At 41.9% G+C, this 25,675-nt stretch overlaps 3 protein-coding genes across 6 annotated transcripts; 1 reads left to right on the top strand and 2 right to left on the bottom strand.

Moving 5' to 3' along the window:
* The first annotated feature begins 2,441 nt into the window (after positions 1-2,441).
* Positions 2,442-11,265, top strand: LOC129842918 (DDB1- and CUL4-associated factor 6-like). 4 transcript variants are annotated; one of them, XM_055911622.1, is made up of 15 exons: positions 2,442-3,012; positions 3,303-3,364; positions 3,467-3,559; positions 3,708-3,893; positions 4,225-4,338; positions 4,572-4,707; positions 5,229-5,434; positions 6,221-6,311; positions 6,671-7,181; positions 7,297-7,338; positions 7,557-7,719; positions 7,920-8,076; positions 10,030-10,118; positions 10,444-10,552; positions 10,714-11,265. In XM_055911622.1, exons 1-15 carry the CDS (start codon positions 2,922-2,924, stop codon positions 10,740-10,742), a joined length of 2,079 nt encoding a protein of 692 aa, XP_055767597.1. In that variant the 5' UTR covers positions 2,442-2,921; the 3' UTR covers positions 10,743-11,265. The 4 variants fall into 4 exon arrangements, with proteins under 4 accessions (XP_055767597.1, XP_055767596.1, XP_055767599.1 ...); XM_055911621.1 differs by having other exon boundaries at positions 6,218-6,311; XM_055911624.1 differs by having other exon boundaries at positions 2,443-3,012; positions 7,581-7,719.
* Positions 11,266-11,524: 259 nt separating this feature from the next.
* LOC129842919 (thiamine transporter 1-like) lies at positions 11,525-16,455 on the bottom strand. Its single transcript, XM_055911625.1, has 6 exons — positions 16,213-16,455; positions 15,096-15,659; positions 14,487-14,733; positions 14,095-14,287; positions 13,342-13,483; positions 11,525-13,211 (listed from the first exon to the last, which is right to left on the bottom strand). Exons 1-6 carry the CDS (start codon positions 16,333-16,335, stop codon positions 13,020-13,022), a joined length of 1,461 nt encoding a protein of 486 aa, XP_055767600.1. The 5' UTR covers positions 16,336-16,455; the 3' UTR covers positions 11,525-13,019.
* Positions 16,456-16,924: 469 nt separating this feature from the next.
* On the bottom strand, positions 16,925-22,921 carry atg3 (autophagy related 3). Its single transcript, XM_055911626.1, has 12 exons — positions 22,721-22,921; positions 22,258-22,299; positions 21,985-22,034; positions 21,583-21,653; positions 21,056-21,163; positions 20,825-20,874; positions 20,598-20,688; positions 19,888-19,922; positions 19,619-19,774; positions 18,997-19,124; positions 18,714-18,782; positions 16,925-18,142 (listed from the first exon to the last, which is right to left on the bottom strand). Exons 1-12 carry the CDS (start codon positions 22,790-22,792, stop codon positions 18,061-18,063), a joined length of 954 nt encoding a protein of 317 aa, XP_055767601.1. The 5' UTR covers positions 22,793-22,921; the 3' UTR covers positions 16,925-18,060.
* Between the last annotated feature and the right edge of the window lie 2,754 nt (positions 22,922-25,675).

The raw sequence follows: 25,675 nt of genomic DNA, 5'->3' as shown, positions 1-25,675 counted from the left end.
CTGTTGTCATTCTGGTGCCCTCAGCTTGTCTCTGTCCTTCCCCTGCCTGTACTTCAATGCCGTGCCAATTGAAAACTTGCCAAGGGGGATAATTTAATGAAGAGTGCCAGCATGTAGTGGCATGCACGTCATTTAGTTACACGCCTATTGTCCATTCATAGTCTTCCCTTCTCTTGTCTATTTGATAGCTAGGCTGGTTGTTTTATCAACTATAGATTGTTATTAATGTGTTGTGCTTTTACATCTCTCTGCTTTATCATGGTGCCAACCTATTTTCTTATTAACAACATCCCATGAACCAGGAATGGAGAACCCCTGCTTGGAACAACCTTCTGTGTACCACTCTTCTATAGCTCAGAGATCAGCCCTAACTCCTAGGGACGGACTGGGACCAGAAATTGTCCCAAGCATTTCTAACACACAGGCCCATTTTTCCCCTTGAGACCCCAGATATTAGCCAAATAATTATAATTTTGTCAAAACTCACAATTTTGACAGGCCCACCAGGCTAAAGATGGACCAGCCCATCTGGCATTTGCCAGAATTGCCCTATGACCAGTCCGTCTCTGTTATCTCCCCAGGACTGGAAGAAGAGCCCTGTGTACTAGCTCATCAACGTTCAGATAGTTTGCATGTGACAGACAGACTGGGCAGCATCAAGACTGTTTGTCCTCATTAACCTCAAAGTTATAATCAGCTACACACTCCTCCAGTCACATTGAAACAATTCCAACACTACTATAATAAAACTATGTTTGTTCTATTGACGATGACCCCATCACAGAGGTCACTCGTGACCAGGGGTCCATTCACCAACCCCGATATACTGCTACTGTAAGTTTACTCATTCTTTTGTCCATTAAATAATGTACTTCATAAGGGTGAGGTTAGTGACAGTCACAGTCCCACTATATTGAACATCACTCTTATTTACCAAATAGAAGAGTAGAATACATCCAGAGGTGATAATGATACATTATCTTATCTCATTTTCTAAATATTGAGAAAGTGTATTCTGAAAATGGGGAGACTTTTAGACATGAACCAATAGACAACATGAGGAGACATGAACCAATAGACAACATGAGGAGACATGAACCAATAGACAACATGAGGAGACATGAACCAATAGACACCATGAGGAGACATGAACCAATAGACAACATGAGGAGACATGAACCAATAGACAACATGAGGAGACATGAACCAATAGACACCATGAGGAGACATGAACCAATAGACAACATGAGGAGACATGAACCAATAGACAACATGAGGAGACATGAACCAATAGACAACATGAGGAGACATGAACCAATAGACACCATGAGGAGACATGAACCAATAGACAACATGAGGAGACATGAACCAATAGACACCATGAGGAGACATGAACCAATAGACAACATGAGGAGACATGAACCAATAGACAACATGAGGAGACATGAACCAATAGACAACATGAGGAGACATGAACCAATAGACAACATGAGGAGACATGAACCAATAGACAACATGAGGAGACATGAACCAATAGACAACATGAGGAGACATGAACCAATAGACAACATGAGGAGACATGAACCAATAGACAACATGAGGAGACATGAACCAATAGACAACATGAGGAGACATGAACCAATAGACAACATGAGGAGACATGAACCAATAGACAACATGAGGAGACATGAACCAATAGACACCATGAGGAGAGTGATACAGCCAGGTTAGTAGGACCTGATGCTGTAATATTGATCATGTTCTTACCTGCAGGATGGTTGTAAATGGGTCTCAGTTTACCAGGTAGTAGAAGCTCTATCTGGTTAAGAATCCTGTGGTATGAAGCTCTAACTCCCACTAAAGCCATGTCTGGTGACTGTTGAAACTTGGCACCAACAGTTTAGAATCAAAGTTATATGCGACTTGCTTTATTGTACCACCGGTACACCCTGTCGTTGGGCTACTTGAACTGATCAGACAGAATAGATTGTGTGAACCATTAGCTGACAGCAGGCATGGCTGTCATCTATGATGCTTACTGGATGGAATCATCTATTATTGGGGAGGGGGGGATGTACTGAACGTTAACTCCGCCCCACAACCACTGCCATTGGTAGGGAACAGTGAGCCTATCCTAATTCACTTTCCAAGAATTACACACGTGATTGGAAATGGTACAATGTAAAAAATAAACTGAAGCCAGGCACACTGACTCTTGGACACACTTTCAATTGACATGAAACACATGATCAACTGACGCAATGGATTTAACACAGGTAGGAAGATGTGGTTTCTGTCTGATGAAACTAGAATCTATGGTTATTATTATAATATTATAATAAGGTTATTATATAAATACTGTGGCACTTTGAGATTGTTTTTCAAAGAAAAGCACTTTATAAATTCAATGTATTATTATTATTATTATTATTATTATTATTATTATCTAGGCACTAATTTCTGCCATAATAATTTGTCCTTGACCAAAACTAACACATACTATCACAGGCTAATTCACAGGCCGATCATCACAAAGAGTTCAATAATATATTTGGGCTCAAGAAGTAGCGGGCTCAAAACAGGGAGGGACAAGGAGTTGTGTGAGGGGGTAATCTGGGCCTGCGCAGTGCTCACGTTCCCTGGCTACATACCATCAGCACGACCTTCTTCATGACAGACCAACGTGAAACTTTTCAGTGTGTTCTATAGATTTGTTCATTCGAGAAAGTCTGCCAGCCAGACGACGATACAAAATTGAGACAATTGTAGCGACTGAACTAAAACAGAAGAAGAGTCCAGAAAGAAATTCATTTGTAGCCTAAATTGTCAGACACCATGACTTAAACTTTTTTTCGGTGGAGATATTTCAGTAATACTTGCGTAAAGTGTGTTGTTTGTGAGGCCGACAGTGTTTCGACACCATGCCCTGTACCAACAATCTAATTTGGGATATTAGGAAACGCACCATCGGTTCCAACAAAATAAACAACTTTACAAGGAGTAACTACTTAGGTGAGACAAACGTTTTCATTAAATGTGTTATGTACAAATGGTGTAAATACTACTTTATTGTCATTGTATGTGTCAGTTTGTTAGTAACATGTTTAACAACAGCATAGCGCTAGGAACTGATCTAAGACAGACTGTTCTTTTATTAGCAGTGTTTTATATAAAATCATACTTTACAAAGACTACTTATTGTATTTAAACATTTGTGTTGGATAAAATACTAATTGTGTTAAAGGGACTACCTTATGGGATACCTAAAACTGTTCTTATGGTATCATAATGATTTCGTGTAGGAAGAAAAGAGTTTGTTCAAAGGCTGAAACTTGAAGCCACTCTTGATGTCCATGCGGGCTCTGTAAGTACCAACATGCCTGACAGAAGGGATTAACAGTGTAAGTGCAGTGTGATAATTGTATGATATCCTGTGTTTTCAAACTGTTATTGTTTTTCATGACAGGTCAATACGATATGCTGGAACGACACAGGAGAATACATCTTATCTGGATCAGATGATGACAAATTGGTCATCACGAACCCATATAGCCGGAAAGTAAGATGTTTTTTTTGGCCAAAACATTGTTTATGATCAAGGCACCGCACAACACATGCTTCAACCTGTTGTTCAAATGGACGCAGAAGAGACAGAGAGATAATATATGTGCCAATATAAAGTCCTCCACTATTTCTCCACTCTCCAGGTCAAGGCATCCATTACATCATGGCATCGATCCAATATCTTCAGTGCCAAGTTCATGCCCCAAACCAACGACAGAATGATCGTGTCCGCAGCAGCCGACGGCAAGATCTTCCTCACCAACGTAGAGAGGGGTTCCAACATGGACCCTGTGTTGCAGTACCACTGTCATAATGGTGCCGCCTACGAGGTGGGGGGTGGGGGGGTGGGGGGGGAGTCTGTGTTATCCAGCATTTGAATCTTATCACCATCGGAGTGTAATTCAATAAAGAGAGTTGATTAATGTATCCAATCTATCACATCTCCATCTACATCACATTTACCTCAACATCTGTTATTGCTGTGGAAGGTAGGACTGGTATGTGGACCATAAATAAGTCCTTGGCATGTTGCTGCAGTGAAAGTCATCTATTCTAAAGCCCACAGAACATATATCAGTAGACAGGAATTCTAATTCTGTTTGACGGCCCAATCAGAGCAGGTTCTATATCTATTCTAAACCTGTCTATTTCTATTGGTAGATATTGACGGTACCTAGCGACCCTCATTCTTTCCTGTCCTGTGGAGAGGATGGAACAATCCGTTGGTTTGATGTCCGAGTTTCTCCTGGCTGCTGGCAAACTAACTGTAAAAAGGTAGGTTTGCGTTATGACAGTACAGCTCAACTCTATTACAGGCAAATGAACAATTCTTATGTAACTATGATGTTATTACTACCATGTTAATATGTAGTTACATATGTATAAAGGCAACTTCTTTTTACTAACGACTTTTCGCCACCATTTTTACCAGCAGTTTTACCTACTACTCAAACAAGCGATGTCAGAGTTCCCTTTATGAAGTTTTCTTTAACTTTTATTTTTACTAGGACATCCTGATTGACTGTCGGCGAGCAGTAACATCCATGGCCATATCCCCTGTGGAATCCTTCTATCTGGCTACTGGCTGCTCTGACAGCTCAGTCCGTATCTATGACAGGAGAATGCTGGGTACCATAGCAACAGGTATGCACAACCTCAACGGCGGCTACAGGTAGCCTAGCGTTTAGAGCGTTGGGCCAGTAACATAAAGGTTTCTAGTTTGAATCCGGAGCCGATAAGATAAAAAATGTCTTGACGTGACCTTGAGCAGGGTAACATCTCCAGGGTCGCTGTTGATAATGGTGGCCCCTGGCTGTGACCCCTCTGAGAGTCTCAGGGGAACTTGGGATATGCTAAAAACACATTTCCAATTCACACGTGTAGAATGTACGTGTAGAATGTACGTGTGTGAAACAGGACAAATATAATCAAGCACCGACCAGATAATAATAATTATTATTATTAACTCAAGACAATCACATAACTAAAAATGAACTAATAATTCAATCAATATCAGTCGTCTTGAAGGAATCCTACTACCACAGTACATAACATAGTTAATCACTGTTTGATTGTCTTTGTGCTCAGTGGTGAGAATAACATTTTCTTCTGAAGGTCTGTATGGAAAATAATAATTTCCTATATACATCTCATCCACTCTGCAGGTTTCCAGACAGGAAGTGGGGTGGCAGGGATGTGTGCGAGGTTCGTACCGAGGCACCTGGTCAACAAGTCATGTCGCGTGACCTCATTGGCCTACAGTAGGGACGGCAGGGAGGTGCTAGCCAGCTATGCCTCAGACTATCTCTACCTGTTTGACCCTAAAGATGACAAGGGACGCGAGCTGAAGGGACCATCGCAGGATAACAAGGTGAGAACATTCCTCTCACTTACTGTGTATCACAGAACTAAAGACTGGATTCAAATATTGAATGTAGTTTGTGTTTACACAACATCTGTGCGCTCACACCAGTCTCTGGAAGCATCTGTGCGCTCACACCAGTCTCTGGAAGCTTCTACCACATGACATGCTGTGTGTGTGTGTGTGTGTGTATGTGTGTGTGTGTGTGTGTGTGTGTGTGTGTGTGTGTGTGTGTGTGTGTGTGTGTGTGTGTGTGTGTGTGTGTGTGTGTGTGTGTGTGTGTGTGTGTGTGTGTGTGTGTGTGTGTGTGTGTTGACAAGAGGGGGTGATGTGTTGTCCCATCTCTGGGCTATTTTTGCCTCACCAGTAGATAACGGTCTGCTGTCTGAATCTGTTCTGGGAAAGGCATTTGAGCTGTGTTCTCACACACAGCTGCTGAACACATAAGCCAGAGGGCTTCTGGGTAATCTGCAGGGTGAGGCAGCATATTTTGTGCAGAACTCGATACATACAACACCAGGTAACGTCACGGTTCCTGTACAAACACCACAGAACTAGTGTAACCTATGTGCACTAAGATGAACCTCCCTGTCCCCCTCCTTCTTGTGTATGAGACCCCTGGTATCGCCTGCCAGAGCCACCTGGCAGTGAGGGCCGGGAATGTGAGCCCCCAATGGAGGGAAGAGGAGGGGAGTGGGGGGTCTCAGCCATAGGGAAAGGGAGGTTATTTTGGTCAGGCCTGTGCCCGTGCTGTGCTGTGAGTGGTGAAATGTCACTGTGTTTCTCTCCTAGCAGAAGGAGACTCAGCAGAAGCGTCTGCGTCTGAGAGGAGACTGGTCAGACACTGGACCCCTGTCACGGCCAGAGAGCGAGAGGGAGAGGGATGGTAAGAGATGCTCCCCGCCCCACTAAGTCCCCACTCACCTAAACGCACAGCTGACACAACACGTGTGCTATCGATGACAGAAGTGCACTCTCACTCTGTCCTATTTCTCCCGAGTGGTGCAGTGGTCTAAGAGAAGAATTTGTTCTTATCTGACTTGCCTAGTTAAATAAAGGTTACATTTAAAAAAAAAATATATATATATATATATATATATATATATTGCATGGATATATTGCATGGATATATTGCATTAACACACAATACAATTATACATAAGCATGATATTATTAGATTATGTAAACTTTCACATCACTTTCTATGAGTAATATGATGGATTTTGAACCCTCTTCCTCCTGTAGGAGAGTCCAGGCCTGGAGTGTCTCTGATGCAGAGGATGTCAGACATGTTGTCACGCTGGTTTGAGGACGCCAGCGAGGCCCAGAACAACAGAGGAGCCCGCCCACAGCCACGACCCAGGGTAGACCCTGCAGCAGCTCCACAAGGTAGTGGGCATCACCAGGAGGCTCTGGTGCTAGGGAATCCAGCCCCGTCTCAACCAACATCAACAGCCAGCTTTTCCTCCTCCATGGAGAGCCCGGGGAGCCGTAGGAGTGGCATGGGGACAGGAAGTCTCCAACCGCCTCCTGGGGAACCAGTCCTGAGTCTGACATACAGCGACCAGGGCACCACTAGCAGCACCATCCAACTGGACATCTCCAGCGGTGGCGCCAGCGACCAGGGGGAACCCCCGCGGATCAGGAGCCCAGAGCAGGTGTCCGACACCAGGCAGATCTCATCCCTCAATCAGTCAGAGGTGGGGGGCATGGGAGAGGAGCCCACACCACAGCCCCCTGGGGAATGGATGCAAAGGTATGGTACTATGATTGCATTGACTGAGACATAGCTGGCCTACACAGTTAATCATTGAACTACTAGAGTCATGTCTGGCTATTAAAGTGGATGTGTTGTTCCCTTCCTTCCATAGATTTAATTTGAGAGGATCAGAATTAGGGGAAAGAGTACTCAGGTAATTATTTGCCATGGCAACAACAACTAAGCATGAGTTCTTCATCACTAACAATAGATGTGTCAGATCAGTAGTTTAAATAACGTTGATAGAACAGTAGGAACTGGCATGCTGATGTTGGGCGTTTCCTTGTTGCTCAGTGCATTCAATCAAAGCTGCGATACAGAAGTTACACTTGTCATGTGGCTTGACTTTGATTGGATTGAATGACTCTACAGACATGTTGTATATCCCTCCGAAAGGCGCTCTGCTGCTGCGCGGATCCAGGAGATTTTTCGGCGGCGGAAAGAGAAGAAAGAGTTGGCGGATTGCGAGACTCGCCGTATCGGGAAGCCCTCAGTAGAAAAGATCTACAAGGGCCACCGTAACTCCAGGACTATGGTACAGCACAGTATAACAGTACTGAGGATTAAGACAAGCTTGAATTAATGATTTAGTCCACCAGAGGGGGACCTTGGGCAATATGTGGTGATAACGGCTTCAACTTCTTGTCAGCTATATTTAACATACAATGCTTTAGTTATTGAGAAGTAGCTATGTGGAATACTCATTCAAGCTTTTGTTGTTGTTGTTGTTTATAGACCAATCAGTGTTGTTTCTGGGGTGACCAGTTTGTGCTGAGCGGCTCAGACTGTGGTCATATCTTCATCTGGGACAGAGAGACAGGGGAACACCTAATGCTGCTGGAGGCAGACCAGCACGTTATCAACTGTCTGCAGCCACACCCCTACGAACCACGTGAGTTCACTGCTTCTGACAGTCTCACACTGAAGGTGGTTTTAGTGAACACCCAGTCTGGCTCTTACAACTCAAAGGCTTGAAGGCTGTGATTTTACAGGTACAGTGCATTTGGAAAGTATTCAGACCACTTCACTTTTTCCACATTTTGTTACGTTACAGCCTTATTCTAAAATTGATTAAATTCGTTTTTTTCCTCGTCAATCTACACACAGTACCCCATTTTCTTTTTTTGGGGGGGGGGGACAAATGTATATAAAAAAAAAAAAACTGAAATATCACATTTACATAAGTATTGAGATGCTTTACTCAGTACTTCGTTGAAGCACCTTTGGCAGTGATTACAGCCTTGAGTCTTCTTGGGTGTGACGCTACAAGCTTGGCACACCTGTATTTGGGGAGTTTCTCCCATTCTTCTCTGCTGATCCTCTCAAGCTCTGTCAGGTTGGATGGGGAGTGTCACTGCACAGCTATTTTCAGGTCTCTCCAGAGATGTTAGATCGGGTTCAAGTCCGGGCTCTGGCTGGGCCACTCAAGGACATTCAGAGACTTGTCTCAAAGCCACTCCTGCGTTGTCTTGGCTGTGTGCTTAGGGTCATTGTCCTGTTGGAAGGTGAACATTCTTCCCAGTCTGAGGTCCTGAGCTCTGGAGTAGGTTTTCATCAAGGATCTCTCTGTACTTTGCTCCGTTCATCTTTGCCTCGATCCTTACTAGTCTCCCAGTCCCTGGTGTTGAAAAACATCTCCACAGCATGGATTTATCCACCACCATGTTTCACCGTAGGGATGGTAATGGCCAGGTGATGAGCGGTGCCTGGTTTCCTCCAGACATGACGCTTGGCATTCAGGCCAAAGAGTTCAATCTTGGTTTCATCAGACCAGATAATCTTGTTTCTCATGGTCTGAGAGTCTTTCGGTGCCTTTTGGCAAACTCCAAGCTGGCTGTCATGTTCCTTCCGCCTGGCCACTCCACCATAAAGGTCTGATTGGTGGAATTCTGCAGAGATGGTTGTGCTTTTGGAAGATTCTCCCATCTCCACAGAGAAACTCTGGAGCTCTGTCAGAGTGACCATCAGGTTCTTGGTCACCTCCCTGATCAAGGCCATTCTCCCCCGATTGCTCAGTTTGGCCGGGCGGCCAGCTCTAGGAAGAGTCTTGGTTGTTCCAAACTTCTTCCATTTAAGAATTATGGAGGACACTGTGTTCTTGGGGACCTTCAATGCTGCAGAAATTTTTTGGTACCCTTCCCCAGTTTTGTGCCTCAACACAATCCTGTCTCAGAGCTCTACGGACAATTCCTTCAAAGTGGCTTGGTTTTTGCTCTGACGTGCAAAAATATAAATAAGGTATTTCTGTTTTTTATTTGTAATAAATTTGCAAACATTTCTAATTTAATTAATTTTAGAATAAGGCTGTAACGGAACAAAATGTGGAAAAAGTGAAGGGGTCTGAATACTTTCTGAATGCACTGTAACTGCCAAAACAAGCAATTAACATCCCATCATGCTTAGGGTCATGTATAAATATGCTGGGCAGGCCATCATTTTGGCCAACATGCCTATGCCCCCATAGGATGACAATGCCCCCATCCACAGGGTACGAGTGGTCACTGAATGGTTAGATGAGCATGAACACGATGTGAAGCATATGCCCTGGCCGTCTCAGTCACCAGATCTCAATCCAATTGAACACTATTGGAGATTCTGGCGCGGCGCTTGAGACTGCGTTTTCCACCACCATCAACAAAACGCCAAATGATGGAATTACTCTTGAAAGAAGGGTGTTTCATCCCTCCAATAGAATTCCAGACACTTGTAGAATCTAAGCCAAGGTGCTTTGAAGCTGTTCTGGCTTGTGGTGGCCCAACGCCCTATTTAAACACTTTATGTTGGAGTTTCCTTTATTTTGTCAGTTACCCGTATATTCATTTTTGAATGTTCCTGTTCATTCCAGTGTTAGCCACATCAGGGATAGATTCCAACATCAAGATCTGGTCACCAATGGAGGAATCCCCATCATTCAACAGAGTACTCGCTGAAGAGGTGTGACATAAATACATGTCTTCATGTCACAGGAGGCTGGTGGCACCTTAATTGGGGAGGACAGGCTCGTGGTAATGGTTGGAGTGGAGTAGGTGGAACGGTATAAAATACAGCAGACACGTGGTTACCATGTGTTTGATGCCATTCCAGTCGCTCCGTTCCAGCCATTATTATGAGCCGTCCTCCCCCCAGCAGCCTCCACTGATTTGTGTGCTTTACAATCAAACACGTGTGTGGAGGAAAGAAAGGCTCTCATCATAGTGACATTGATGAAGTCATTGGAACCTCTGATCTCCTGACACCTGGTGCTCTGTGTGTCCTGTAGGTGACCTTCCGTAATGAACTGATGCTGGAGGAGACCAGGAACACCATCTCTGTACCTGCCTCATTCATGCTGAGGATGCTGGCCCAACTCAACCACTCCATCACAGCAGGTGAGCGCCTCACACATACACACACAATCTTCCCACCCGGCATCCCTAGTGATAACCCTGGATACAGAATGGCTATGGAGTCTATCTTAAGTGGTTATAACATGTGTTATAACAGCAGTCACTGACTGGTAACATTGGTCATCTCTTTCTTTCCTCTACAGAGTCTGAGGACAATGAGGAAGACGAGTAGCCCTATCCATAGCTTCCATACTGGACTGTTGAATGTGTGAAGTAGGAACTACATATTATCTCATTGGATTCACTTTGTGGCCATTATAGTGGTAATGTTACCATGGGGACTGGAGTATTGGACCTCACCTAGTGTAGGTTATAGAACACTAGAAGAGGTTGTGTTGATTTTATAAATATACTTTATATTCAGATGTAGATCAAGGAATGTTTTCTACCTATTTCTATATTTTGTTCAGGTGTCCAGCCTCTCCGTCTGGCTAGGAGAAGTGTTCTCTAGATGGTATCTCGTTGCTCTCCTCTGTACTTTGTGAACCTCAGGCCTTTTTGTGAGAAGTCGCATTTCATCTTACTTTGTGGCTTTTCCTGATACTCTGCAACGACGGCTTCAGTTCTGACTGTTGTCAATGTGCTTGTTTACCAAAGAGAAGGTGTTTAATTTAAGAATGGTAATGTTAAGAATGTTAAAATATAGATATATACACATTTGCTTGAAATAAATCACCCTGTTCTTCCTTCTGAAATGGCTAATTGAATGTTAATAAGGAAGCACTTTTGAATTACTAGGTACTTACAGTACTAATTACATAGACATGTGGTAAGTGCACGTATTGCAGTATCTGGATTAGAAGCTACATTTGTATATTTATGTAACCAGAACCAGGTTGCTGCAAACTCTCAACACTGGAGTTGTTGTTTTACATACATATTGATATTACCATGCATGCTTGGTGACATGAGCACAAATGTTTGTATTCAGAAACAAGAAACAAATGTCCCACATTTCATACTACAAAACTATTTGTTTATTGAAAAACATTACACACAAGAACAAAAACAGGGAAGACTGGAGAGAATGTAGTGACTGTGAAGTCAAAATGAACATATTGTAAAAATATTAAATAAACATTAATTGATCCGTAAAAAGCCTACTATAACTAGGTGCTCTATTCAATCCTACCTGTTTCAGCAGACATTTGCATAGCGGTTGTTTTGGCGGTGGTGGAACTGCTTTAGAGCTGTCAAATCCACAAGCTGCTCCCAGTATAATAGCTAAAGCGGACCTTGCCATTGGCTGCATGGAGTCCCGTTAAAAGAGAAATCCCATGCAGCCTTGTTTACAAGTTAAAACACTGGAATGTGAGATGTAATATACACTTCGATTAGCGGGTTTCAGCTAGCACCGGTTAACACTTGATCTGATTGAATCCAGGCCTTAGTATCATGAAATAAATATGTTACCAACATGATTGAAGATGAGAAGATTCTCATTATGACTAAAGAAAACAGAACGAGGCTAATCTTTTTACTATTTTAGGGGATGCTCTTGTAACATATAGAGGCAGCATGTTGTGTAACCGGTAAGTTATAACATGTACTGTAGGTGCTTTTGGTCTTTCAGTGACCAACGGACAACACTGAATCAGCTCTCAGAACATCAGCTTCAGTCATCTGCACAGCTTCCAGCCTTCCAACTACTGGGATTTGTATTGATAGTGAAAAAATAAGAAGCTAATTTGTATTAATACAGTATAGTTGAACCACTTCAGTAGTAGACCTACATTCAAGGCCAGTGATTATAATACAATAATATACTGTAAATATGGCCTCCAACTCCATGTCAATCACTTACATATGAGTTTAATTTTTGGCCCATGAATGTATGGTTAATACGTAGTATAGATATTAGATAGATATTATAGCTAGATATTAGATGGCCATATTTATCTTAAGACACTTGACAATCTATTGCTGATCAATCAAATCTTTGCGACATTTGATTCGATGCTTCAGTGGGTACATTTTATAAAAAGCTATTCTTGCAACAATTGAACTCTAACAATTCATAACATATTTCTAGCAGTTCAGACTAACATTTATTGCTTATCCATTGACTTACTTTGGTAGTTAAGTCAACGATTTAAAGTGGGAAAATCAGATAGTAGACTATGTAACATACACCACAAATACAGCTTTTGTGTGACAAAAGAAATTGGAAATCACAAACAAAGCCTAAATATAGGCGAACTACACATTTTCATTAAACCCATAAGGCAATCATATAAACATTAAAATGTTACACTCTGCAAGTGTTTTTAGGCCTGCACCCAATCCATGAATGATGTGTTTGAGCAAGCGAAGGAGTACAACACACTTGCATAGTGTGATGACCACGGTTGGGGTCAATTCCATTTCAAATCATCCTGAATTGACTGAGTTTAAATGGAATTGGGTCCTGACTTGTTCCTCTTTGTAGTACTGCACCATAAACAGGTAGTCATGTCCCTGTGATCTGCTGCAGCTCATTGAGGGGAGGAGAGTCTCTGCTAAGGCAGTCTGACTCAGTCTCTCTACTATCAGTCTGAGGCTGGGCCGCTGGCCGGGATCTTCTCCTCAACACCAGCTTGTACAGCCCGGCCATGAGGAAGATCACTGCGATCACAGCGAAGTAGCTGGCGTATATGAGAAACTGAGACGGAGAGAGAGAGAAAATATTTATCAAGCTGCATCAGTGTTGAAACAGTAATACGACTAATTTTAAAAACAAAACATATTTTACATCCAAACATCATGGATAGTATTGTCTTTAGATAAGTTACCTGTGGGAAAATGTCCAGGCCCAGACCGACAGAGTCCACTACCACAACAGTAAGCAGCGTCTGAAGCAGCAGGGCAATGAAAGTGTTTACCCCAAACACCAAAGCATATCGCTGCATACTCAGGTTGGCAGCAATCTGATACCTGGTGGAGCACAAAAGTTTGTCTTTAGAAATACAATTTAAAACATAAAAGGTGGAGTTTGAATACACAGTAGAAAGATGAAATTGAACACAGTTAATATATCATAGGTAGACAGCTAGCTACAGTAGAAGCCTACAGCAATGATACAATTGAGTCCAAACATTAATAACAAACTTTAAATCCCTGGACATCATATGGTTTTCAGGGGATGTCTGTCTGTCCTAATCACGCAGTGATGGTTATATCATGTACTGTAGGTCAGGATGTCTGTCTGTCCTACTCACGTAGCGATGGTTATCAGCAGCATGTAGGTCAGGATGTCTGTCTGTCCTACTCACGTAGCGATGGTTATCAGCAGCATGTAGGTCAGGATGTCTGTCTGTCCTACTCACGTAGCGATGGTTATATCATGTACTGTAGGTCAGGATGTCTGTCTGTCCTACTCACGTAGCGATGGTTATATCATGTACTGTAGGTCAGGATGTCTGTCTGTCCTACTCACGTAGCGATGGTTATATCATGTACTGTAGGTCAGGATGTCTGTCTGTCCTACTCACGTAGCGATGGTTATCAGCAGCATGTAGGTCAGGATGTCTGTCTGTCCTACTCACGTAGCGATGGTTATCAGCAGCATGTAGGTGGCTCTGAAGACCACATAGGAGGTGTAGCACACCCAGATGTTCCTGATGGTGTCCATGAGGTACACAGCCACAGCCATGACCACTGAGAAGATGCAGAGAGCCAGCTCTCCCCAGACTGCCCAGGAGACCTTGATGGAGCCCACCCCGAAGGCTGCTAACGCACCTAAGCACAGACACCAGGGGCGTGATCAGTCAGCAGACAAACAGGACATGCATTGAAATTAAAATGTGCATTCTTATTTGATTAGATTCTGCTTCCAGGCTGACCTGGAAGTACGGTAACGCAAGACTATTCTTTAATCAGTTCAAGTAGTATCTTCTCAGGTTCTAATTCATCTGAAACGGTACTTCATCAAGTTTACCTAACAAGGTGGAGACTGTCTCCACGTATCCATTGTAGATCTCAAACTCCTGGGAGGGCAGGACTTTCTCCCACAGGGCCTGAACATAGTTGACCAACTGGAAGTAGCCACAAGTAGAGAGGGCCCACCACACCGACCAAGCCAGGAGGGCAGGGCATGAGTAGCACTGCAGGAAGTCTTCCCATAGAATCCTTAACACGTCCACTAAGCCACTGCTAGCACCACCACCATCACTGGCCGTCACGACCTGAGTGAAGAAAATTGTACACAGAGTTGAGTAAGAACTTGCGTAAGAATCAACAGACTCAAATGCTCTGAAAAAAACAGCTTCCTGAAAGTGATGAAGCAAGGTTTAAGTTCAATGTCTTTTTTGTAAATGCTCTAGTATTGCAACATTCAATGGTGTCAATCAGGAGTGTGTCAATCTAGTGTCTTTCAATTTGGGACAGCAGAGTTGCATGACATCAATTAATAAACAACAATGAATGGTTTTAACTCAGAGCTGCAACATGGTTCAACAACAACACTACTCAGTCCTTCAAAGAGGCCATGGTGACCTGTCTTACCAATAACAATAAAAAGATCACAAAAAAAAAAAAAGCAGCTCACCATGGTGACCTCATCAATCTTCAGAAGTACTTTGCTCTCAGGGTCCTCTGCTTCATCCATGGGAACCCTGCTGTTCTGATGCACCGGCTTCTCCCCCTCTGTCCCCTGGCTCTTATGGAAGAACAAGCTCTTACCGGGCATGGGCAAAAACCAGGGCGCCACGAAGGCCAAGACCGCCGACACCAATGTGATAATACTGAGGTAGAGCAGCGGGATCTGAGCCACAGACACTAGCAGCTGCCCAGCCAGCGAGCCAGCGGCAGAGCCCAGTAACGTAATACTACGACAGTAGCCAGTGACTCTCTGGTACTGGGCCGGCTCCACCACACTGTAGATGTAAGAGTAGTAGGCTATGTCTGTGGCAGTGGCAAGGCCAAAGAACACCTCCAGAAGCTGCATGGCCAGCACGCCCTGGGCCTTCACTAGCATAACGTAGGTCACGACCAAGCTCACCGCCTGCAGGATCAGCACAGGCTTGTAACACAGGTAGTCCGTGGCCAGGAAGACTGGGAAGAGTAACACAAGGTAGGAATAGGTCCATATTGGGTAGATTTCATTTACAAGCTGTGGACAGAGGATAAGTAGACAACGTCAGCCATGTTATTGTAATTCACTCCTAAGGACAAAATAAATAAATGCTTCCAATGGACAAAAATGTGATGTAACGCTAATATTCAAGGTTGCTGCCTGTTTAACTATTACAAAGCAATAAGTAACCTCCATATTAGTTAACTAGGCTAACTTTCTTCATTGGTGCCACAAGGGGAAAGCAATTATTTCCGGATTTGAGACTTTTTTTCAAAGGATTTGAGACCACATGAGCTAGTGGTCCTATTAAGAAAATATTTCAAGGATTGCAGTCAAACTGGATTAGCACGAGGACACAGAAACAATGTTAGTAAGATAATATTACAGAAGAGCCAACGGTTCTCTTGGCTGTAACGTTATATTGGTGATATAAAGAAATGTAAAAAAAAATATATAACATTAGCATATGATTTCATTAGCGTTACAGATATTCCCATGTAAACAATACGTTATTTTGTAGATTTAGCTAGCTAAATGCAGTTGCTTGTTGCACAATGAACAAGAAGCTAATGCTCGTCCTTCCACTTACCTCTGTTTCAGTAAGGTTTTTATCAGGGCCCATCAAAAACGCAGTTAAGAAAGGCTCAGAAGGTCGGAGATTAGAGAAGAATCCATAAACACAAAGTAAGATCGTGGGATATAGTTGAGACATGTCAACCAAAATAAAAACACACCAAAACGTGACCTCCACGCACCATAGTCGCTAGTAGATTGATCTGACAGCAATATGGAAAACCAAGTGAAAATTTTGTGAGTCGCAGTAAAATGACGACAGAACCTTCGGCCAATTAAATGAGAGCAACGAGGGGGTTCGTCTCTAAGGCAACAAAATAAGTGACCATTTTTTCTTTGAAATGAGGCACACAGGCTGGTATACTTACCAAAGTGATATTACATTTTCTAAATCAGATTCTGCCCATTAATATTGATGTGTATATTGACGTTGATGTGTATACAGGGCTCATTTGTAAAAGAGACCTTGGTTTCAGAATGACTCACTGTCAAAAAAGGTTAAATAAAAGTTTAAATAAAATACGAATTATTATTTGAACAGTCAGTCTGGCTCCAAACTCATTACGTAACCTTAGGTATTCATAAACCATGCATACATTTTAATCTAGCTATCAATTTGCTGAGAAAATAAATTAATTTCAGATGCCATATGTGCTTTATAATGCATGATCTCAATGGCATTCACCCAGTGGTAGGTAGTTTTATAACGGCATAATGTATACAATCCATCATATTGGGGATTTTTATTGATATAAATGTACATTACTTTAAAAATGTTCCGTGTGTTAAGACAGCTGTTACACAAGGAGTCTGTAGGATCAACAGAAAGAGCCACAACCTGTCCAGCTGATTCTTGGGAAAAGAAAGTACTCTGGAGTCAGTTACTCAGACATTTTACAGTCAATATTTCAGCATTAATGAGTGAGTTATACATACTGTTAAGAGAAGAGTACTATAGTTAATGAATGCACTGTGCAGACCCTTAGCCAAATGTGCAGAACTGACGTCTTTATATATTTGAGAAGACGCAGTCAAACTCCTGATGATATACCGTGTCTTTGAATAATCTGGTGATACAGGTAACCTTGCATGTCATCACACAAAAAGGTAACGCTCACATTCCTACAACACAATCATGACGTCATCTCTACAGGACAAGACAGTGGAACTAGGAGCAGGGTTAAAAAAAAAGAAAAAAAAAGAGCTGGGCAGCAAAAAAAAAAAAAAAAAAAAGGACAGCAACCTCACTTACAGGAACCAACGATGGTCCTGGGCCCAATAAACCATGAAGACAAACTGGCATTGGTCTGAACCAGTAAAGAGGTCCAAACATTTGTCCAGCACATCGCACTGAAAAAGCTATAATGCAAAGTGGACAAAACATTTGTTCGATTTCTTTCAACAACATTTAATTGGTAAGCATTTGAGAGGACATTAGTGGCACCATTACTATGGTAAAAAAAAGATGTGTGGTTATAAAAACAAAATGGAGAAAACTTGAAAGCCTATCTGTCAGTGACTTAATGTAAAATAAATATAGTTATATTTGAATGGTTGTTTATGACAGAGCTGGGCATTTGCCAAGTACAGAGTGAGAATCTTCCAGACAAAAACACTGCGAGATCAGTCACCACATAAAGCCATTACATCATTGGGATTACAGCATTACCAACATCTGTATACACCCATCAACCCCTCAGCGATTCATCCTATTCCCACACAGAGGGTCAGAGTACCCAGAATACTCCAAGAGTCATTCCGAGAGACAACATTCCATACCCCACTAACGCTGCCAGCCAGAAGACAGATTCCTCCTACACTCAAAAATGTTTGCAAGAGTAGCCTACACCTCTGTAGGATGGAGCTACATGGTGAAGTGCCTTGTGTAGTCGTATTCTATCGTGGGGATGACGGCCTGGACAAACTTCAAGAAAATCAACAGATACCTGAAACATGAAGTTAAGGAATCATGTGTAGGCAAGAATGGAAGAGAAACAGTATTGGCAAGATTACTTCTATTTACATCTCACCTTAGCTTGGGTTACATTGAATTATACCATTGCATTTTTGAATACTGGTTTCACTATAAAGCACAGTATATCAGCACGTTAGAATTCAACTATAGCCATTGAATTCTACCGTGTTTGAGCTGCGTTTGAAAGCAAAAGTCGAATTGAAAACATTGAATTAGATTTTTCATAACAGCAAGCTACGACTGACGGTTTCTTTGTTTGGTTACCAAGACAACTACTGTAGTTATCTAGTTATCTTGCTAGCTACTTCAGTGGATGATAAAAACATTTCAAGCAGCACATTTGTTAAATTATAGCCATGGTATGAAAGGAATAATCAACTCGTTCCCTGGAAATTAATGCAACTGTGTAAAGTCGTTCATTATTTTCCATAGAACACATAGGCCCTCGATTATCCCTTACATAATGATACATACACTTAAATCACCAAGCTGCATTAAAAACACTTGACTTCAGCTGAGCCGACAATTCACTTAAAGGATGCATATGAACTCCAAGTTCTCCTCCCCCTTCCGCCACCGTCTCGATGATCCTTTTCATCACTTCAGCATGTCTGGAAAACAGGAAGTGGCAACATTAGTTTACAGGACCATAAGCGCTCCCTCGATGAGTAGTACAGTCGGATCCGTACTCAAAGTTTTTCAGAATAGGAGTTCTGATGTGGGATCAGTTTTAGATTATAATGAATAGAAGGGGGACCTGATCCTAGAGCAGCACTCCTCCGATTTTGAGTCACTGAAAGAATGTTCATGACCTCTTGCTTTTACCTGCAAGGATGCACAGAGCACATGGCCGGGGGTGGTAGGTGGGGGTGATTTTCGATGGTGACCGTTTTCTTCACATGATCCTGGCTGATGTCCTCGTACATCTGATCCACTGTCAGGGGCTGTCTGTCCTGTAGGAGTGAGAGGGGAAATGGTAAACAGAACATAGAATGCAGGAACTCGGCTTCCCAGGTAAGTCAAAGACATCATTCTTCCTCAGCTGTAAGAACGCATCTTGGGATTTACATCCTCAGTAATATTCACAATGCAATCCAAAAGGACACAGCAGTATCTAAATGCCAACATGTTTTGTTACTGTGCACATAGGATGCACTTTTTAATCTACCCTAGAAACCCAGTTACACTAAGCTGACTCTGTACTGCTGAGAGCTAGTTTACAAATCAAACACATTTTATTTGTCACATGCGCAGAATACAACAGGTGTAGACCTTACTTAACTGCATTGTTGCTTAAGGTAGTGTAAGAAAAATATGTGTTAAAGTAAACTAAAATAAACTGAAGTAAAAAATAAAACAAATAATTAAGGAGCAACAATAAATTAACAGTAGCAAGGCTATATACAGGGGGTACCGGTACAGAGTCAACGTACAGTAAGTGTGTTACCTCATCGTATCCAAATAGCCAGAGTCGAGGAGTCTGATAGTATTTGTCATATGTGATGTAGAGGTCATACGTTCGAGTCTGCAGGATGTCATCGTTCCCAGCCTCTCCCGTTTTGGATTTAGACAAGTCCACCATTTTACTGGTGTCCAGGGTGGCCTAGAGACATATGAGGGGGAAAAAAAATGAAGTGAAAAATGGGGAATAAAGACACTTCCTGGAAACGGAAGCAATGTACAATAAAAGGTACAACAATACTGTGAACTTCTGACCTCATCTGTTTCCAATAGTCCACTCTCCTCATACTCTGAAAAAACAGAACAAGACAAACTGAACCATTACATTACTTAACTATGAAAGTCAGTTAAGAACAAATTCTTATTTACAATGACGGCCTACCAAAAGGCCTACTGCGGGGGTTAAAAATACAACAGAAATAGGACAAAACACATCACAACTAGTGAAGTATAACCACGTAAACAATGAGACAGATATTTCACCGGACATAAATGTGAAGCATCCGCTTGGAGTTTCCATTCCCTACCAAATATGGTAATGAGAGGAAGCCCAGCGGCCGGGAGTGGGAGAAGATGGAACAAGATGGATTTTGGCCGACATTCTGCTAATTTTCTCATCGATTACACATTTGATCTCAATTCAATTTTCTGTTCCCAAAACAAAAATATGCTACAAACATAATCAAGTAAGTTTTGTATACTTTACCCTTTGCCAAAGTTTTAAAAATTGTGTTGTTTAGGAGTGCAAAGGCAAGTTGAGTTATTGCACAAACCCACTTCAGAGTAGGTGTTCCCTAATGGAAATATGCACGTGTGCTAGAACGCACCAATAGGATCTCGCTTGCTTGTGCTTGGCTCTGCCCACTATGACTCATTTGTTCCCGTTTGAAACAAAGGGCTGTGGTCTATCTTGGTTTAGTTAAACAAATCTTTGGAATATTCCTTGAGGAGTAGAGAGTAGACACCTTCCATATCTGCTGCCTCGTCTTCATCATCATCATCATCATCATCATCGCCGTTTCCACTAGCACCAGAGTTCACATTCATGTTCATGTCCTTTCAAAACAAAGGAATACAACTATTTTAAGACGTCTGCAATGGTATTAATCTAAGGTTGTTAGTTGGAAACATTCATTATCAATGCAGATTACTAGGATTCAAAAACAAAACGTAAATGGTCCATCAAATTTACCTTGTTGTCCAATGAGATTTCTCGTACAGCTTCTGTAACTCCCCCTATACCTAAAATATCAATTTGAAATATAACATTCCTGGACAAACAAACCCAAAAGCTAACTTTATTTATCATGTATTCCTGAAACTGCACTCTGCAGCACATCAATAAATGAAGGTATATTGCACTACAACATAAAAGACCCAAGAAAATGAACCATAGTCACAGGAAATGTCTAAAGTGTCCAACCTGAGTTGTGGTAGGTGTCGACCCATCCTCCATCTCCGTCATCCTCCTCTATGATGGCTTCCAGTTCATCACAATACTCCATCTGTTTACAGCGCTTGTAGCAGGGAACTGTAGGCACACACAAAATATACATTACTAAAGCAACAATAAGGACAAGTAACAGTATTGTAGAGAAAGCAACACTTTAATAAATGGATCACTAGTCACTTTAATAATGTTTACAATGTTTGCATAATATTACTCATCTCATATGTATACACTGTATTTTAAACCGTTGATTGCATCTTGCCTATGCCGCTCGGTCAATGCTCATCTATATATTAATATGTATATATTCTTATTTCATTCCTTTACTTAGATGTGTGTGTATTAGGTAGTTGTTGTGGAATTGTTAGATTACTTGTTAGATATTGCTGCACTGTTAGAACTAGAAACACATGCATTTCACTTCACTCGCAATAACATCTGCTAACCATGTGTATGTGACCAATAACATTTAATTTGATTTGAGTTCACACAGTTCTTACCATTGCGAGTCAATAGGAACTGCTTATCCTTGGGTAAATACGGCTTCACCTTCTCCTCTTCCCCAGACACCCTGGAGGGAATAAACATGTAACATCTGGGACTACTGTGCTGTCAAAACTTCATACTGTAGTTGATGCTATATTTGGAGACAGCATAACATCCATCCAGAGTAATTACATGCTCATATCAGACTAATTAGATTTGAGAAATTAAGTGCAATTTAGCTGACTACAATATCATATTAGAGGTGGGATAAAGGCAATTTCAATTCCTGTTAGTTGAACTGGACATCAGAACATGGGCATTTCTTCAAAAGAGTGTAATTCAATTTCAGAATTGACTTGGATGGAGCCAACCCATGTCCTGGGTTGAGTATCAATCTTACTCCAACGGACACTCACCACTTCCATGTGGGGCAGTGATGAACAAGGTGATCTCCAGCAGCTACAAACTAATGGAGAGAAAATAGAGATTTAATAGGAAGTTGTAATAGTTCAGACAGATGACAATTACTGTGGGTCGGGGAAAGGGGCTTTTTGGAATTATGACAAACTTCTCCAAAACCTCTTTCAGTTGCACTTATTTGCCCAAATGATGAAAGTCTACATACGTGTGACTTGTTGGGCTTTTTAAAGTGACTCAGTTACAAAGGATACGAAAGACAACTTCCTCACCTCTTCTGGGGTGATAACCCCAGTCTCCTTGAATTTGGATTCCTATCAGACAAAATAATGAAGTAATATTATTGTTGAGTTGGCAGTTTGGTATATTTAACGTGTGTGACTGCCTGCATGCAATTGCATTACAGAGGAGGTTAGACATTCCATTCTTAATTGCTTGAAGGTCTTAAACATTGACTGGCACATTTTTAAAATATGCTTAACTGGAATCATGCGAAGCTAACGTTAACTACATTGACAAGACAGTCATCAACGCCATGAGACCTCTAAATATTTAATAAACTGAGATTATACACTGCAATAGGACTGTAAACAACGAATTGTAGCTACATAATACAAGTTGAGAGCACTTGAGGGAAGTCTTCCCGATAACGCATGCTAGCATGTTAGCATCTTACACGTCACTGCTGAGTGATAGCAATCCACAGTAGCTAGCGATACCGCTAATTTAGCTTACCTTCAGCACTGGAGTAAAAAACTCGGCTACACCAAGGGCTGTTCCTTTTACGGAATTAATGGCGTTCTGCATGTTAGCGATCAGATCGACCCCCGACAGATGTGTGCGTCTTCAAACGCCGAAGGACCGTCGGTTTTCAGTTGTTTTTTTTGTCAGCAACAGATCACATGACTTGTCATTTGAGGATCCCCTTCCGCTGTTAAAGTCTCGAGAGATTTGTCTGGACGGCTCAAGGGTTGTCCGATCATGACTGGCCCAGGCCCCAAGGGAAAGTTAAATACATTTGAGTTCTTCAATCTGGAATAAGACCTTTATTCAGCATACATACAGGTAACTGCCAAAATGAAGGAAACACCAGCATAGGAAACACGAGCCGCCAGAACAGCTTCAATGCGCCATGGCATATATTCTACAAGTATCTGTCACTCTGTTGGACGGATGTGACACTATTACTCCACGAGAAATTCCATCATTTGGCGTTTTGTTGATAGTTTTTAACGCTGATCCAGAATCTCTCATAAGTGTTTAGTTGGGTTGAGATCTGATGACTGAGAAACACACACACCCTTTAAACCCCCTATACTCTTTTGAGCCCTCTATTTCAAAGTCACTTAGATCTCTTCTTCAAGCCATGGTAGGAAAATGATGGGCAACTGGGAATTTGTATACAGGGGAGTGATGCGCTTTACAGCAGACTCGCACAATTCAATCGCTGGGTGAAAACTATTTTCTGTCCCTCCCAAAATATATTTGTAGATAACTGGCCCTCTTTCTGGGACTCACACACAAACAGGACCAAGCCTGGCATGCTCAGGAGTGACAGACTCTATCTTAGCTGGAGGGGTGCTCTCATCTTCTCTATCAACATAGTAGACAGGGCTCTAACTCCTCTAGCTCCACAATGAGATAGGGTGCAGGCCAGGCAGTAGTCTGTCAGCCAGCCTGCCAGCCTAGTGTAGTCAGCTCAGTTTTCCCCATTCAGACCCTGTCTGTGCCTCGATGTAGGTCGGGCAAAACTAAACATGGTGGTGTTCACATTAGCAATCTCACTGGAATAAAGACCTCCTCCATTCCTGTCATTATTGAAAGATATTGTGATAATACCTCACATCCACAACGGCTCATAGTAATGGCTGGAATGGTGTAAATGGAATGGTATCAAACACATGGAAATGTGTTTTATGTGCTCAATACCATTCCTTTTATTCCGTTCCGGGATCATAGCCATTACAATTAAGGTGCCACCAGCCGCCTGTGCTCATATCTCAAAATAGTATTACTTAATGTTAGACCCCTCACTTCCAAGGCAGTCATAGTCAATGAACTAATCACTGATCATAAACTTCATGTGATTGGCCTGACTGAAACATGGCTCAAGACTGGTGAATATACTGGGTTAAATGAGGCCTCTCCTCCTGGTTACACGAGTGACCAAATCTCCACCAAATTGGAAGTCTTCCAACTAGCTTGGAAAGACAGTACCGTGCAATATCAAAAAGCCTACAATGCTGCTCGTTCAATCTACATTTACAACCTGAGGAGAATAAAACACGATTCAAAATAGATTTCTGATACTGTCGCAAAGCTAACTAAAATGCAGCATTCCCAAAGTGAGGATGGCCTTTACTTCAGCAGTGATGAATTCATTAACTTCTTTGATGAAAAGATCATGATCATTAAAAAGCAAATTACAGACTCCTGTTTGAATCAGTGTATTTCTCCAAAACTCAGTTATAATGAGTCTGCACAGAACTGCCAGGACCTCGGATCAATGGAGACACTCAAGTGTTTTTATCCTGTATATCTCCACACGTTCAAGAAAATAGTCATGGTCTCTAAACCTTCCAGCTGTCTACTGGACCCTATTCCAACTAAACTACTGAAAGAGCTACTTCCTGTGCTTCACCCTCCTTTTTGAACATAATAAATGTCTCCCTATCCTCCTGATGTGTACCAAACTCACTAAAAGTGGCAGTAATAAAGCCTCTCCTGAAACAGCCAAACCTTGTCCTGGAAAATGAAAATAATTATTGGCCTATATCGAATCTCCCATTCCTCTCAATTATTTTGGAAAAAAGCTGTTTCTCATCAACTCACTTCCTTCCTGAAGACAAATAATGTATACGAAACGCTCCAATCTGGTTTTAGACCCTATCATAGTACTGAGACCACACTTGTGAAGGTGGTAAATTACATTTTAATGGCGTCAGACCAAGGCTCTGTGTCTGTCCTCGTGCCCCTAGACTTTAGTGCTGCTTTTGACACCATTGATCACCACATTCTTTTTGAGAGATTAGAAACCCAAATTGGTCTACGCGGACAAGTTCATGCCTGGTTTAGATCTTATCTGTCGGAAAGATATCAGTTAGTCTCTGTGGATGGTTTGTCCTCTGACAAATCAATGTTAAGCTTCGGTATTCCTCAAGGTTCAATTTTAGGACAACTATTGTTTTCACTATGCTACCTCTTGGTGATGTCATTTGGAAACACAATGTCAACTGTCACTGCTATGCAGATGACACACAGCTGTACATTTCAATGAAACATGGTGAAGTCCCAAAATTGCATACCCTGGAAGCCTGTGTTTCAGACATAAGGAAGTAGATGGCGGCAATTATTTTACTTTTAAAAACTCAGACAAAACAGTGATGCTGGATCTCGGTCCAAAGAAACAAAGAAATCTGTTGTTTGATCTGACAATTAATCGCAGTGGTTGTACAGTCACCTAAAATAAAACAGCTTTTTTCCCATCTTTCTATCATTGCGAAACTCAGAAACGTTTTGTCAAAAAAATGCTAATCCATGCTTTTGTTACTTCAAGATTAGACTACTGAAAAACTGCTTTTTTCCCATCTTTCTATCATTGCGAAACTCAGAAACGTTTTGTCAAAAAATACTAATCCATGCTTTTGTTACTTCAAGATTAGACTACTGAAAAACTGCTTTTTTCCCATC

This window comes from Salvelinus fontinalis, unplaced genomic scaffold, assembly GCF_029448725.1.
Source record: "Salvelinus fontinalis isolate EN_2023a unplaced genomic scaffold, ASM2944872v1 scaffold_0074, whole genome shotgun sequence".
Lineage (NCBI taxonomy): Eukaryota > Metazoa > Chordata > Actinopteri > Salmoniformes > Salmonidae > Salvelinus > Salvelinus fontinalis.
Note: the sequence above shows the minus strand (reverse complement) of the source record. Positions and strands in the feature narration are given on the sequence as shown.